This window comes from Pelodiscus sinensis, chromosome 9 (genome assembly GCF_049634645.1).
Source record: "Pelodiscus sinensis isolate JC-2024 chromosome 9, ASM4963464v1, whole genome shotgun sequence".
In the NCBI taxonomy this organism is placed as follows: Eukaryota; Metazoa; Chordata; order Testudines; family Trionychidae; genus Pelodiscus; species Pelodiscus sinensis.
Window position 1 is genome coordinate 59,300,657 of NC_134719.1, and position 14,530 is coordinate 59,315,186.

A 14,530-nucleotide genomic window follows, 5' to 3' on the forward strand; every position below is an offset into this window, starting at 1 on the left:
CCACCCCCTGAGGCTCAGCACCCCCCCCAAACCTGGGGAGCTGGCACTCCAGCCCTGTGTCCCCCCCTCCCACCCAGATTCTGCATCCCCACTCCACTCCTGCACCCTATATCCTCCCCAGACCCTCCAACCCCCTCCCCACTCCTGCACCCTCCCTCCCGCCCACACCCCTCACCCCAAGCCTGCTTCCCGGCAGCCCCCCTCCCATACACTCAACTCCCCATTTTTGGCTCCACCCCAGAGTGTAGGGGGCCCACAAAACCTACAAGCCTGCCCCCTCCCCTGCCCCCGGCGCTGGTCTGTGAGGGGAATGTGCGTTTTGTTTGTTTCTCACCTTTGCATGCTCCCGACTGAGTTTTCTGTGGGTCAGTGGCCCCCAACCCAAAAGAGGTTCCCTATTCCTGGGTTAAAGCGAACAACAAGCCCTGCAAACAGACTCGCTATCGTGTTCAACTTTCTCTCTTTTGAGAGGCGTTTCTGTAAAAGGCCCTCTTCTAATGGTCACTTAGCCCCTCAGAATTCGTTAGCCGGTGCCAAGTTGGACAGCCGGTCCCCTCCAATCCCTTAACACTTACAATGGGACTGAATCACTTCTTAAAATCATGAAACAAAATACAGGACTATGTAGCACTTTAAAGACTAACAAGATGGTTTATTAGGTGATGAGCTTTCGTGGGCCAGACCCACTTCCTCAGAACAAATAGTGGAAGAAAATAGTCACAACCATATATACCAAAGGATACAACTATTTTGTGACTATTTTCTTCCACTGTTTGATCTGAGGAAGTGGGTCTGGCCCACGAAAGCTCATCATCTAATAAACCATCTTGTTAGTCTTTAAAGTGCTACATAGTCCTGTATTTTGTTTCAGCTACACCAGACTAACACGGCTACATTTCTATCACTATTCTTAAAATCATGTTATTTGTGCCAGACTTCCTGGGGGTTAAAGGATCCTTCCTGGTGGATTTGTCTACACGGGCATTTTTCTCGAACGCCTCGACAGCAGCTGGCGCGTTAGCGCTGCCACAGGTGCAGCTGTGTCAGCAAGAGATTGGCAGGAAAACACAGCCCACGTTTCTGGAGCTGAAGTAGGTGAAGCGCCAGCTCTCAAGTGGCCGATCCCTTGCGGGCGCTATTTATTGCTTCCATCCATTGGCCTGGACAACCAGGAACAGCCCCTAACTCGGTCATCTTTGTCGAAGGGAAAGGGCTGGGAACGAATTAAAAATGAATAAATAAAGGGAAGCAGAAATCAGCGTCTCTGTTACATTTCGAGGGTAAGCTGGAGTGCCCCGGGGGAAGATCTGCTGGCAGGTCTCTGAAGCTACGGGCCAAGGCATTAAAAAAACCCACAGCTCCTTTGGGACTAATTCTGTGATTATACCAACCTGCCTGAGATTTGATTTCTAAATACAATTGAGCCTAACTTGGGGTCTTGTGCTAGAACGCTCCAATGTCAGGATTTTTCTAATCATCTGCTGCTGAAATGAGGGAGGTCTGGGGGCGCCGGGATTAAATGCAGGGCAGGAAATGAGCAGATGGCGGGGGGGGGGGGGGGTTTATAGCCAGGAAGTTTATAGCCAGGAAGCACGGCTCTTCGCTCCTGCTAGCCCATTGCCCCTCCACTCAATTCACAGCCCCGAGGGTAAATTCTAGGGCAGCCATTCATAACGTGCGCGGTTTGGACACGCCCAGGAGCCAACACGAGGGACCGGCATCCTCTTTGCTCCCGGGCGATCGCTAAGCTCGAATTCCAGGTCAGCCAAAGCCGGTTCACCCGCGTGTGCAGAAAGCAAAAAGCAAAACACGCTCCCAGGAGTCTTCTGGCTTCAAATATGCCGAAGAGGCTCTAGACACAGAGCGAGATTCGCCACGCAGGACTCCCCGCCAGCCTCCCTGGGAGAGGCAGTGGGTCGCCGCGGGAAACGTCGGTGGCAGAGGTGTTTGAAAAGGCCACACGCCGTCCTCCCCTTTGCACCAGATCCAAGGCAGCACGCTGCCTTCCAAACTGGAGCGGATTCAGGCACTCGGAGTCCCTGCTCCTTGGGAAAGGAGCCCAGCCAAGAGGCATGCTGGGAAGCAGGAGGGATGACAGGTAAGGACTACCCGTCCCCAGCTTTGCTCTCCCTTACTGCGAACTCAGAGCATAGCCAGGCCATTGGGTAAACGCTAGGTAATAATTTAGCCCTGCAGCTGAACTCCGAGGCATTTCCAAGGTCTGAGAATTCACTGCCCGTTAGCCAGGCATCGCCGACGCTTTCGCATTCTTGCTTACGTTGGACGGGTCTGTGTTTGCCTAAGGAAATAGTTAAACGATAGATATTTACACAACTTCTGCTGGGCGCAGGACCGGAAGGGCAATTTGACTGCCAACAGCTACAGAGCCGCCGACGTGGGACGCTCTCAGAGCGCCGAGCAGATGGGATGAATTCTTGCCGCGCCCTGGGGAACAGACCCCCAAGTGACGGGCCCATCACTGGTAGCCGCTCCCCTGGTATTTTTTAACCAGAATTGTTGGATTCGCTCCAGCCTCCTGGCCAAATTCCTCTGGGCCTCACTGCATTCTGCCTGCCCCGGTGGCTCGGGCAATCTCCCATGTTCTTCACAGTCCGTCCGGCAAGGGCTGCTGTGCAGAGTTGAACAGCTGCTGTATCTTACTGCAGAGGTGGCTGCATTTCAGTGCTAGGGGAAGCGATTCCTACCCAATGCCCGAGAGTGTATACGGGCTGCTAGATAGGTAGATGCAAGATTATCATTCATCTGACCTGGCAGGAAGAGGCCAGAAGTGACAACAGCAGCTCTCTTACACCCCCAGCGCCCTACGAGGCACAGGCCCCTCAGAGGTCCTGGGTATCTGGATTCAATCAATGCTCAGGGGGCAGCGAACCACACAGCTGGGACAAAAGCCAGCTGGCCGGCAAGTTCCAAAGGTCGCCGGCTCCTCCAAACTCCCCAGCCAGGATCCCTGGCCAAGCCGCGGCCACCCTCTTACGGGCCCAGAGAGATTTCACACGCACGGGATCGCAAACACACGCAGCCTGCTGGTGCAGCGCTGAGATAAACCCTTCCAGAGGGATCCTGGCCAATGCTGCGGCTCAGACCCAAACCAAAACACGGGCTGGAGCCCACAGAACAGATCCGGAGCCTCCGGGGGGGGGGACCAGCCCCGTGGAACGCCTCAGGGAGCCTCCACACTGTCGGAGTGAGCCTCCCAGGCTGGTCCCCACCCACTAGGCTTCACAGCCTGAGCCGCCATGCAAGGAACTGCTGATGCAGCTATTTCAGAGCCCGTAGAACGCTGGGTACACGCCCTGCCTCCAGACCGACTGCCCCAGCTCCGCTTTCCTGCCGCCCGCCCCGGGCGCACGTTTACCTTCAACGTCGGGAAGCCGGTTATGCCAAACGTCCCGCAGGATTTCTGATTGGCCACCTCGGCACAGTCGAAGACGCCGAGATTCACCGCGGGGCTCCAGTCTGGAAGGACAGACAGACAGACGGGACGTCAGCGGGCCTGACCCCCGACTACGCCACTCCGCACACGGAATCCCAGCAGCAGCCTCTCCCCGAGAGCCAGTCCCAGCTTCACCTCAGCCGTGCCAGCCCCGGGAAATGAGGCGGGAGCCGCTAGGACATGCTGGGCGAGGGCTGAGCCTCTGTTACACCCTCCCTAACGCGGTCACATCGCAGACAGCTGCCCGTCAGTGCACCGGGGCGGTTTCTCCTCCCATCTCGCTCCCAAGCGCTGCCCCGACTTCCAGCCTTGCCTGCCCTCTCCTTGCTCCTTCCAATGGGAAGAAATGCATCCGGGGTGCATCTGCCCCCCTCCCCGCATCTTTGCTTTCTGCAAACAAAATGTTCCCCCAGTTTCATGCGGGAAGTTGAGTTCCAGCCTCCTCCATCTGCGCAGCCCCGCTCAGGCGGGACACGTTCAGCCCTGGAAGCCACCAGGGAAATGCAGCCAGCTCTGGGCTCAGGCACGGCAGCCCGTCCCCAGCACCGCCACGGCGGAGGTCAGGAAGCAGCATGTTCGCCCGCGTCACGCCGCTGGGAACGCACGCGCCACTTCCCACGCAAATGCCACCGGGGTCGCTTGGAGGGACGGAGCAGGCTGCTCAGAGCTGGAGTCTGGGCGGGAGACAAAGTGGGGGGAGGGCTGCAGGCCAGGAACTCGGCTTTCCATCTCCAGCAGTCGGGTGACCCGGGCATCACGCGGAGGCGGGGCCGGGCGCTCACCTGGGAAGCACTCGACCGACAGGGTCAACAGCACTTCCTGCCACACCTGGCCTTTTCCTGGAAAGGGGGATGGGGGTGATCTCCAAGGCCAGGCCAGGCCCCGGCGGTGGCGGGTTTCCGGGTTGCACGCCCATGCATTTGGGGGCTGAGCAATTTGTGTCGTGCGCTGCATCACACACACCCACCCCAGCTGGCACCGTCACTCTGTGCTGCAGCCACTGGGGGAGGGGAGAGACCCCAAGACCCAGCTTAGCAGGGCTCACAGCTCCCCCCTTCTGCAAGGAAAGCCCACCCGACCGACTCTGCAGAGACTGGACTCCCACCATCGTCGGGGGTCGCTGCGGTAAACTCCCAAGTCCCTCCCGTGGGCAAGGCACCAGGGAGGGAGAACCGGGTCCCCTGCTTCCCGCAGGCCAGGCATAGCAAGGAGGACGACCTCCCGGCTCCTTGCAGTAGCAGGCTGAGCTGGCTCTCCTGGGGGACAGCAGCTCCGGCCTGGTGCCAGGGGCCGAGTCGGGCAGGGATCCAATGCAGAGCTGTTAATCCCTCTTCCATAAACACTGTGGCTCAGAGGCCTCTCTGGCAGCAGCTGGGAGCCCACAGCTCTCTCTCCCCATCCCACGTGGGCACAGCCAGGTCTCAGCTCCCAGCATTTCGGCCCTCGCTCAGGCAGGGTCCCCCCCGACTCAGGGAGTGCCCAGCTGCTCCGTCCGCGCCTCCGGCATCTCGGCCAACGGCCCCTGCAGGTTTGTTTGAACAGATCAGCTTGCCGGGGAAACCAGACCCTGCGTTGGCCCCCGGAGATGCCTGGAGACTCATTATAACCCGCCTCTGGGCTAGAAAAACCCGCCCCCTGAAAACGCATGACTCAGCCCTTCTGCAGCCAGACCCCAGCAGGCGCCTTCCAAGCGTTTTGGAACGGCTCAGCCCACCACAGAGGGCAGCGCGTCCGCTCCCGACTGATGCAGCCGCTTGTGCGGCGCGCTCCGCAGTGCGGCCCCAAGGACGGGACCAGGAGCGGGTGGACACGGCAGGGACAGGCTACAGAGGCACGGATTAGCCATCTTCGGGCCACGGCCACCTAGCCTAGCGTGGCTGAGAACACGCAGGGACCCTGGCAGTCCAGCCCTCAAATCACCATACCGCGATCCTGGATTTCACGGCTGGGAAGATCCACGCTCCATTCCAGCCTGGGCAGCAGCGGGCTGGGAAGTCGGGTGCCGCTGGGGCCCCCCACGCGCTCAGAGCCAACTGCCTCGTGGGAATTGGTTCCCACGGGGCCAGCAGCAAACAGACTCGGGAGGCCCCGATCTCGCCCTCGTCTCACACCTGCCTCAGCCTGCGCCGCTGACTCAGCGACCCCTGGGGCGAGCCGCTCCTGGCCCCGTTTGCAAAGTGGGGAAGCGCCCGCTGCCGGGAAGCGCTCAGATAAAAGGTGCGACGACACGTTACAAAGTCACCCCCGAGCCATGAGCCCAACCGGAGAAGCCGGAGCCAGCCAGTAATAAACGAGGCATAAAAATCAACGACCAGAACGTCAAGACGCTGCGCCCTGGGCTTGGCAGGGCAGCTGCCGAGGCTCATGCGGACAGTTCCTCAGGGCAGAGGGAGCCAGGGCTGGCGTTGGGGGCCGGGTGCCCCTTGCCTGCACTCCAGGGGGCTGGGAACGTTCCCGCCCTTTACGCTAGCCTCTCTCTGCAGAACCCCCAAGATCCAAGCTGAAACATCCCTTCCCCAGCACAATCTGTCCCCTGCTCAGTTCCTCTGCAGCCGTGTGACAGCTGCTAGGCCAGGACTGTGGTGGGCTCCCGAGAAGCCACCCGGGGGCACATTTGTGGCCGTGGAAGCTGGTCTCACACTCGGATGGAGGGGTGTTTGCCTCGCTCTTACTGGGAGGATCCATTCAAAAGCACAGGCTGGCGTCACGCCCACCAGCATGCATAGCATTGTGGCAGCGGGCGCTTTAACACAGCTTTTGAGTGGAGAAAATGAGGGAAAAGCTGCACGAGCGAGAGCCAGGCTCTCGCAGGCTGGAGCTGTGCAAGCTGCCTTCACCTTGCAGCACCTGTGAGCTCCCCGACTCTGACCTGCACCGCCCCTGCTAGTCCGGTTCTTCCAGTGCTGGGCTCTCAGCCCAACTTTGTCTCGACCAAGACTTGCCGCACGTTCGCCTCCTTCCCTGCTGGGATGCAGATCCGGCAGGGCTCACACCTGCTGGCCAGGGCACAAAGCAAGAGGCCTGGAACCACTTCCACGTGAGCAGGGATCCGCGGGGCGGGGGGGAAGGGCCATGCAGGGGGATGTGACAGACACACAGGAGGTGAGCAGGGGGGGGCCAGAACCCAAGAACAAGGGGACAATCAGTGAAATTGAAAGGCAGCAAAATTAACACCCATCAGAGGAAATGACGTGAAAAGCACAATTAGCCGTCACCTCACTGAGGCCAAGTGTTTCGCAGGATTTAGAAACAGCCTGGACAATATGGCAGTGACCATTCAGTTACATTAGACAGGAAAAATTAGAAGGGCTATAAACCAGCGATGGGCAACCAAGGCCAGTGAGTGAGCTGCACTAGTGGTTCCTCCTTTGCCTCAGTGGGCCGCCAGATTGAAATCAGTCATGCGCATGAACCAAGACCCTAAGAATCAGGTTCGATACATTCATACGCGGCGCGCTGAATATTTCAACACAAGCAGAAACGCTGTCACCGCTCCTACGTTAATCGAACGGGCATCGACTTCAAACAACAACAAAAAGAAACACTGACGCTTAACTTCACCATATCAAATCTCCACCCAACCTCTTCCCTCCCTCCTCCCCCTTCCTCCCAGCGCTTCCGGAGCACCACGAATTGGCTGATTCGCACCCGTCCCCACTCAGAACTAGAACGCTGCAAATCAGCTGATTCATGGTGCTTCGGAAGTGCTGGGGGGAAGAGGGTGGAGTAGGTAAGCGTGGGGCCCCCAGCACGCATGAGACATGCGGGGGCAGGGCAGGGACGGGGGGTGCACATAGAACCCCGCTGGGCCACAGGTTACCCACTACTGTTCTGACATCTCAGGCCTCAAGGCACAAGTCAGATTGGCCTGGTGGAAGCTAGAAATCAAGTTCCCATACAGGCAGACTATTCCGTAGTGTCCATTAAGGGACCCCTGAAGGCCACTGTCATGGACAGGGTACCAGGCCTTGCAGCTCCTACTGCCCCAATTCTCCTAGGGAAAGGCTGCCAACCCCAATCTGCTGTGTAGAGGTTTGTGATGTGGACATTAAAAGGAAGCAAAACTCTTCCCCTCATGTGACCTAAAGGGAACATTTTCCAAGGTGCAAACGGGACACCAGCATGCAACAGCCCTTTCTGCCTTTTGAAAATCCCCCCCCCGCCCATGCTGGATTTGAGCTCAGGGCGTCCTGCATGCAGGGAAAGGGGAGGGTGGGAATTGCACTGAGCGGCTGAGAAAGGGATTTGGGTGGGACAGCGCAAAGGAGAACCAACCCTCCTGCCTAGCCAGGCAAGGTCTCTCGGTACAACCGCTTCATCACGTCTTCATACAACCCAAGATGGATTTGGCAGGCTGGCCTCTTCCCCGCTCCAGGAGGTTTCACTTTAAAGATCAGCATTTACCCAATTAGATTCATGGAGCTTTTCCAAGTCTGATTTATGGGCTTCCGCATTATCAGCGAGCAGAGACAAAATTCTCCGGTGTCCTGAGTTTAAACACAGCCTCTTCTGCCAGAACTGAAAAGCGGGAGGAAAAATTGCAATGACAAGCAAATCCAGCCCGGGGCTGTTGTACGTGAGGGGCTGCCAGGGGTCAGGAGCGCCCGGCTTAGACCATAACAGCGCGCATCAGCATTGACGGCTGCACGACAGGCACGTTGTCCATCGCTCCGCCTGCCGCACGAGCGTCTGTAGTGAAGATTCTCCCGTGACCACGTGTCAGCAGGAGAACCCTGCACCTACTCACCATCTGCCCAGCGTACGTGCGAGAGCGTGAACGCCCTGCTGGCAAAGAGCCAAGTGCAGACTTCTGGGCCAACGGGAGGCCAACTGTCTACTGCACCTCTAAGGCCATCAAGTCCAAGGGCAGGGTGGACCACAGTAATCATCCAGTCTGAACTGTGGAGCTTTCCCCGCTCCCTACAGGACATCAGCCCCAGGCAACAGCTGTCACCACTAAGCTGTTCCTCCAGAGAGGGTTAAAGGGCTATGAACTCTGCCCAGCAGCTTCCTCCAGGCCTCGGACCAGCCCATGCAGACGCTGCTGCTGCTCCCGCCCCAGCTCACGTAGCAGCTGTGTGCGCACAAGGCTCACGATCCCCCCCTGTCTGTTAGTTCCCAGCCCTGGGCGTGTCACTTTGCAGGAGCACACTAGGGGAGGCGCAGAAGGCACAAGCAGCTCTAGCAAAGGGACCCTAACTGATCTGTGGAGAACCAGATGCTGGAAGTTCAACCCAGTGGCAAGGTCATGAGACACAAACAGCTGGCTCAGGGCATCCCAGTGCAGGCTGGGCCCGTTGCACGTGGCACCCTGCTGTGTGTGAGCCCGGGCCCTGTGCAAGCCCTGCAGGGCAGCCCACGCTAGCTCTCACGGGCGGTGGTTCCGGAGAGGACAGCGATAAGCCAGAGCGCGCTGCTATTAGCCAGGGACCTCGCCGGTATCACGGTCATGGCACAGCAGCGGGACCCATGGACCGGAGAGGCCTGCCCCTAACTCGTGCCAGTGACTTGCCGGGCGACAGCACGTCCCATAAGCCTCGGGCAGGTTCTTCCTTCTGCGAGCTGGGAAGAACGCGCCTCTCCTGGGAAGCCAGAGAGTGGGAAGCCAGAGCCCAGATCGCTGAAGATGCACTTTGCAAGGGCTGTCCTGGCCACCCCATCTTGACCTTCACTGGATAACCTGCTACATTCCACATCCCAATGACAAGAAAGAAAGCAGGACTTGAGAGCACGTAGTACCCACTCTACCAGCTCCATGTAGCAGAGACAGTCTATTGGCAATATTTTCCCCTTCTCCTTCCTTCTCTCCCCCCCTCCTTTCTCTGCTATTTATTTGGAAACTGAACCCCTTAACTCCAGTCATCTGAAGAAGTGGGTTGTGCCCACGACAGCTCATGCTACCATCTCCATGTTTTGTTAGTCTCGAAGGTGCTGCAAGACTATTGGTTGTTTTTTAAGTTTTTTCCAGATCCTTCAAGACGATGCACAAGGGAAATGCTCAAGAGGCCATCAAGGATCTCTACGTCTCACAGTCACAACAGCGTCTGGCATCAGGGCACACCACCAGAAAATACTTGTAAGCATGAAACCCCGCCCTGTCATCCAGTTACGCCAACCTCAGGTTGCCGGCTCATCACCACGGCTGCACGGTCTAGTGCATAAGTATGCAAGCGCGCCTCATGGTCCTGCCACTGATTCATCAGGCAACCTTGGGCAAGACACTTAGCCAGTCTGACTCAGCTTCTTGATCTGTGCAATGAGGATAATTATATTTACTTAACCGCCTCACAGCAGCTGCAAAGAGTCAGTGCTGAGAAGGCTCTTTGAAGGAACTAATGTAAATTCATGGGAAACAGGAAACCTTCCTTCGGAGTCAATCCCAAGCCAAGGATGCTCCAGCAGAGTGCTAGGCCGCACGCCACTGCCTCTCCAGAGGGACCCAAACCCCGCTGGCTGGGCCTCGTGGCTCTGTGGGGAAGGAGTGTTTGGAACCTGGCCAGAATATACCTACAATTCCTTCAGCACATTTCAGATGGCCACAATATTCTTCACTTCCTTCCCACAACTGCCATTTGGCACTTTTCTGAGCAGCTGTCACAATCCGCCTGCAGGCCTGCTGCACTTCAACAGGGAGTCACAGGCAGGCCTCTAATTGGGCAATCAATTAACAGACTTGTAAACATGCCTTGGGATCCCTCAGGATGGAAAGTGCTGAACACACATGTCCTGGAGGGGGAGGAGGGGGGGCAAACCTAAGGGGCCAGACCCACTGGCCAAAGCACCAGTTCGGGAACTACTCATTGATGGAGCCACCTGGGGCCATAGGGGCTGGACCAGGCTATGCTAAGGGGGCACAGCTCGGCCTTTGATCTACGGAGACTGCAGCTGGGACCATCACACCCCCACTGGGCAGGGCAAAAAGCCTGTGAAACAACCCTCCACCCCCCCCCCCCCATTTCTTCAGTAGCTCCCAGACTGAGACCAACACCTCCTGGCCCTGCCCACAGCCCCACGAGGCCGGCCCCAGAGCCTTTCGAGTGACCCCCCCTGCACGCTCCCCGCCCCCAAAGGGCAGCAGCGGCCCTGCCGAAGCGAAGCAGGAAGAGGCTCCGTTTACATGTGGCTTTGACAGCCTCTGGCGGGGGGGGGGGGGGGGGGGGGGGGGGGGGGGGGGGGGTTGCTCAGCCCCGGCGCACAGCTGGGACCCGTCACACACACAAGGGACGAAGCTGGGGCAGGGCTGGGCGGCCTCCTTTGGGCGCTTGGACCGGGAGTTTCACAGGGATGCCCCGGCCGCGGTCGGGGGGAGGCAGCGACAGAGGCAGCCGGGGAAAGGGTTAAGGGGAAAGGAGGGGGCAGAATGAAGCTGCCTGGGGGGGAAGGGGCAGGGGGAGGGGTCCCTTCCAGTCCTATGATTCCTATGATTCTATGAAGTTGGCTGAGGAGGGGGGGCAGAATGAAGCTGGCTGGGGGGGAGGGGGCAGAATGAAGCTGCCTGGGGGCAGGGGGGAAGGGGGCAGAATGAAGCTGGCTGGGGGGAGGAGGGGGGCAGAATGAAGCTGGCTGGGGGGAGAAGGAGGCAGAATGAAGCTGGCTGAAGAAGGGGGGGCAGAATGAAGCTGGCTGGGGGGGAGGGGGCGGGGGGGCAGAATGAAGCTGGCTGGGAGGAGGAGGCAGGAGGGGGGCAGAATGAAGCTGGCTGGGAGGAGGGGGCAGAATGAAGCTGGCTGGGGGGAGGAGGGGCAGAATGAAGTTGGCTGAAGAAGGGGGGGCAGAATGAAGCTGGCTGGGAGGAGGAGGCAGGAGGGGGGCAGAATGAAGCTGGCTGGGAGGAGGGGGCAGAATGAAGCTGGCTGGGGGGAGGAGGGGCAGAATGAAGTTGGCTGAAGAAGGGGGGGCAGAATGAAGCTGGCTGGGAGGAGGGGGCAGGAGGGGGGCAGAATGAAGTTGGCTGAAGAAGGGGGGGCAGAATGAAGCTGGCTGGGGGGAGGGGGCAGGAGGGGGACAGAATGAAGCTGGCTGGAAGGAGGGGGCAGGAGAGGGGGCAGAATGAAGCTGGCTGGGAGGAGGGGGCAGAATGAAGCTGGCTGGGGGGAGGGGGCAGGAGGGGGGCAGAATGAAGCTGGCTGGGAGGAGGGGGCAGGAGGGGGGCAGAATGAAGCTGGCTGGGAGGAGGGGGCAGGAGGGGGGCAGAATGAAGCTGGCTGGGAGGAGGGGGCAGGAGAGGGGGCAGAATGAAGCTGGCTGGGAGGAGGGGGCAGAATGAAGCTGGCTGAAGAAGGGGGGGCAGAATGAAGCTGGCTGGGAGGAGGGGGCAGAATGAAGCTGGCTGGGGGGAGGGGGCAGGAGAGGGGCAGAATGAAGCTGGCTGGGAGGAGGGGGCAGAATGAAGCTGGCTGGGGGGGAGGGGGCAGGAGGGGGGGCAGAATGAAGCTGGCTGGGGGGGAGGGGGCAGGAGGGGGGGCAGAATGAAGCTGGCTGGAAGGAGGGGGCAGGAGGAGGGGGCAGAATGAAGCTGGCTGGGGGGAGGGGGCAGGAGGGGGGCAGAATGAAGCTGGCTGGGAGGAGGGGGCAGAATGAAGCTGGCTGGGAGGAGGGGGCAGGAGGGGGGGCAGAATGAAGCTGGCTGGGGGGAGGGGGCAGGAGGGGGGCAGAATGAAGCTGGCTGGGGGGAGGGGGCAGGAGGGGGGCAGAATGAAGCTGGCTGGGAGGAGGGGGCAGGAGAGGGGGCAGAATGAAGCTGGCTGGGAGGAGGGGGCAGAATGAAGCTGGCTGGGGGGAGGGGGCAGGAGGGGGGCAGAATGAAGCTGGCTGGGAGGAGGGGGCAGGAGAGGGGGCAGAATGAAGCTGGCTGGGAGGAGGGGGCAGAATGAAGCTGGCTGGGGGGAGGGGGCAGGAGGGGGGCAGAATGAAGCTGGCTGGGGGGAGGGGGCAGGAGGGGGGCAGAATGAAGCTGGCTGGGAGGAGGGGGCAGGAGGGGGGCAGAATGAAGCTGGCTGGGAGGAGGGGGCAGAATGAAGCTGGCTGGGAGGAGGGGGCAGGAGGGGGGCAGAATGAAGCTGGCTGGGAGGAGGGGGCAGGAGGGGGGCAGAATGAAGCTGGCTGGGAGGAGGGGGCAGAATGAAGCTGGCTGGGAGGAGGGGGCAGGAGGGGGGCAGAATGAAGCTGGCTGGGAGGAGGGGGCAGGAGGGGGGCAGAATGAAGCTGGCTGGGAGGAGGGGGCAGGAGGGGGGCAGAATGAAGCTGGCTGGGAGGAGGGGGCAGGAGGGGGGCAGAATGAAGCTGGCTGGGGGGAGGGGGCAGGAGGGGGGCAGAATGAAGCTGGCTGGGGGGAGGGGGCAGAATGAAGCTGGCTGGGGGGAGGGGGCAGGAGGGGGGCAGAATGAAGCTGGCTGGGAGGAGGGGGCAGGAGGGGGGCAGAATGAAGCTGGCTGGGAGGAGGGGGCAGAATGAAGCTGGCTGGGGGGAGGGGGCAGGAGGGGGGCAGAATGAAGCTGGCTGGGAGGAGGGGGCAGGAGGGGGGCAGAATGAAGCTGGCTGGGAGGAGGGGGCAGAATGAAGCTGGCTGGGGGGAGGGGGCAGGAGAGGGGGCAGAATGAAGCTGGCTGGGAGGAGGGGGCAGAATGAAGCTGGCTGGGGGGAGGGGGTAGGAGGGGGGGCAGAATGAAGCTGGCTGGGGGGAGGGGGCAGAATGAAGCTGGCTGGGGGGAGGGGGCAGGAGGGGGGCAGAATGAAGCTGGCTGGGGGGAGGGGGCAGAATGAAGCTGGCTGGGGGGAGGGGGCAGGAGGGGGGCAGAATGAAGCTGGCTGGGGGGAGGGGGTAGGAGGGGGGGCAGAATGAAGCTGGCTGGGGGGAGGGGGCAGAATGAAGCTGGCTGGGGGGAGGGGGCAGGAGGGGGGCAGAATGAAGCTGGCTGGGGGGAGGGGGTAGGAGGGGGGGCAGAATGAAGCTGGCTGGGGGGAGGGGGCAGAATGAAGCTGGCTGGGGGGAGGGGGCAGGAGGGGGGCAGAATGAAGCTGGCTGGGAGGAGGGGGCAGAATGAAGCTCCCGGCCAGGGAGCATCCACGGGGTGGCTCCGGGGGCGATGACCCGGGCGCGGCGCAGCGGCAGGTGGCCCAGTGCCCCCTCGGGGGGCCGGAGGGAGGAGGGGCGGCCCGCGGCCCGGCCACTCACCCTGCACGTCGGCGGCCAGCGCCCGCCAGGTGGGGGCGAAGTGGATGCAGTGGCCGCACCAGGACGCGTAGAACTCCACGAACCAGGCGCTGCCCGAGCGCAGGACGCTGCGCTCCAGCGTGTCCGCCTGCAGCAGCACCAGCGGGTCGGAGGGCGAGTAGAGGCCGCCGGGCACCCCGGGCAGGGCGGCCGCCAGCAGCAGCGCCAGCGCGGGCGGGGGGCAGCGTCGCCTCGCCATCTTCCACCGCCGGCAGCGCAGCGCGACCACGGGGGGAAGAACTTGGCTGCTGGAGCCAGCGCTGCCCGGCCCCAGCCGCTGGGGAGGAGCCGCGGGCGGAGCCGGCCGGCCGGGCACCTCCCCTTCCTTCCAGCGGCCGCCCTGGGAGGCGTGACCCGGCTCCGGGGGCCGCAGGAAGGGAGGGGAGGGGGACCCAGGTGGGGTCCCCGCGCCTTGCTGCGCCTGGAGGCAGGTGGCCCCGGTGAGTCGAGACAGCAGCGCCCCCGCCAAACCTCCTCTTCCGCCGGGTGGGGAGAAGCCTCCTGCAGCGTGGACGGCCTCAAAGTGCCCTGTTAGATGCTTCGACTCAAGTAGCTGGAGTTGGGCATCTTCCTTGGAAGTGCTCCCCTACTCCCAGGCCCACCGCTGGGCCAGGGGAACACACAGCCCTGTCCTGCCTTACAGGGGGTGGTGAGGCTACATACACAAAGGCCCCGGGTACCAAGATGTTACAGGGATGGGAGCCACAAAAGAGGATTTCTTACTTCTGGTGCAAATAATATTCAGCAATGAGAGAGAGAGAGAGAGAGAGAGACACCACCCCCGTGGTAGATAAACTTTGGGACAAATATGTAACATCTCTTCAAATGAGGGGCATTTGAGATAGGTGCCTAGATAGAAGGCA

The 14,530-nt window shown here is 60.8% G+C and overlaps 1 protein-coding gene across 1 annotated transcript in view; it reads right to left on the reverse strand.

Moving 5' to 3' along the window:
• The window catches only part of QSOX1 (quiescin sulfhydryl oxidase 1), a 37,876-nt gene extending 23,894 nt beyond the window's left edge, over positions 1–13,982 (reverse strand). The window contains exons 1-2 of the mRNA XM_075936819.1: positions 13,629–13,982; positions 3,377–3,477 (exon numbers count right to left, since the gene is read on the reverse strand). Coding sequence (XP_075792934.1) covers positions 3,377–3,477; positions 13,629–13,866 — 339 coding nt within the window. The 5' untranslated portion in view covers positions 13,867–13,982. The remainder of the gene's footprint in view (positions 1–3,376; positions 3,478–13,628) is intronic.
• Between the last annotated feature and the right edge of the window lie 548 nt (positions 13,983–14,530).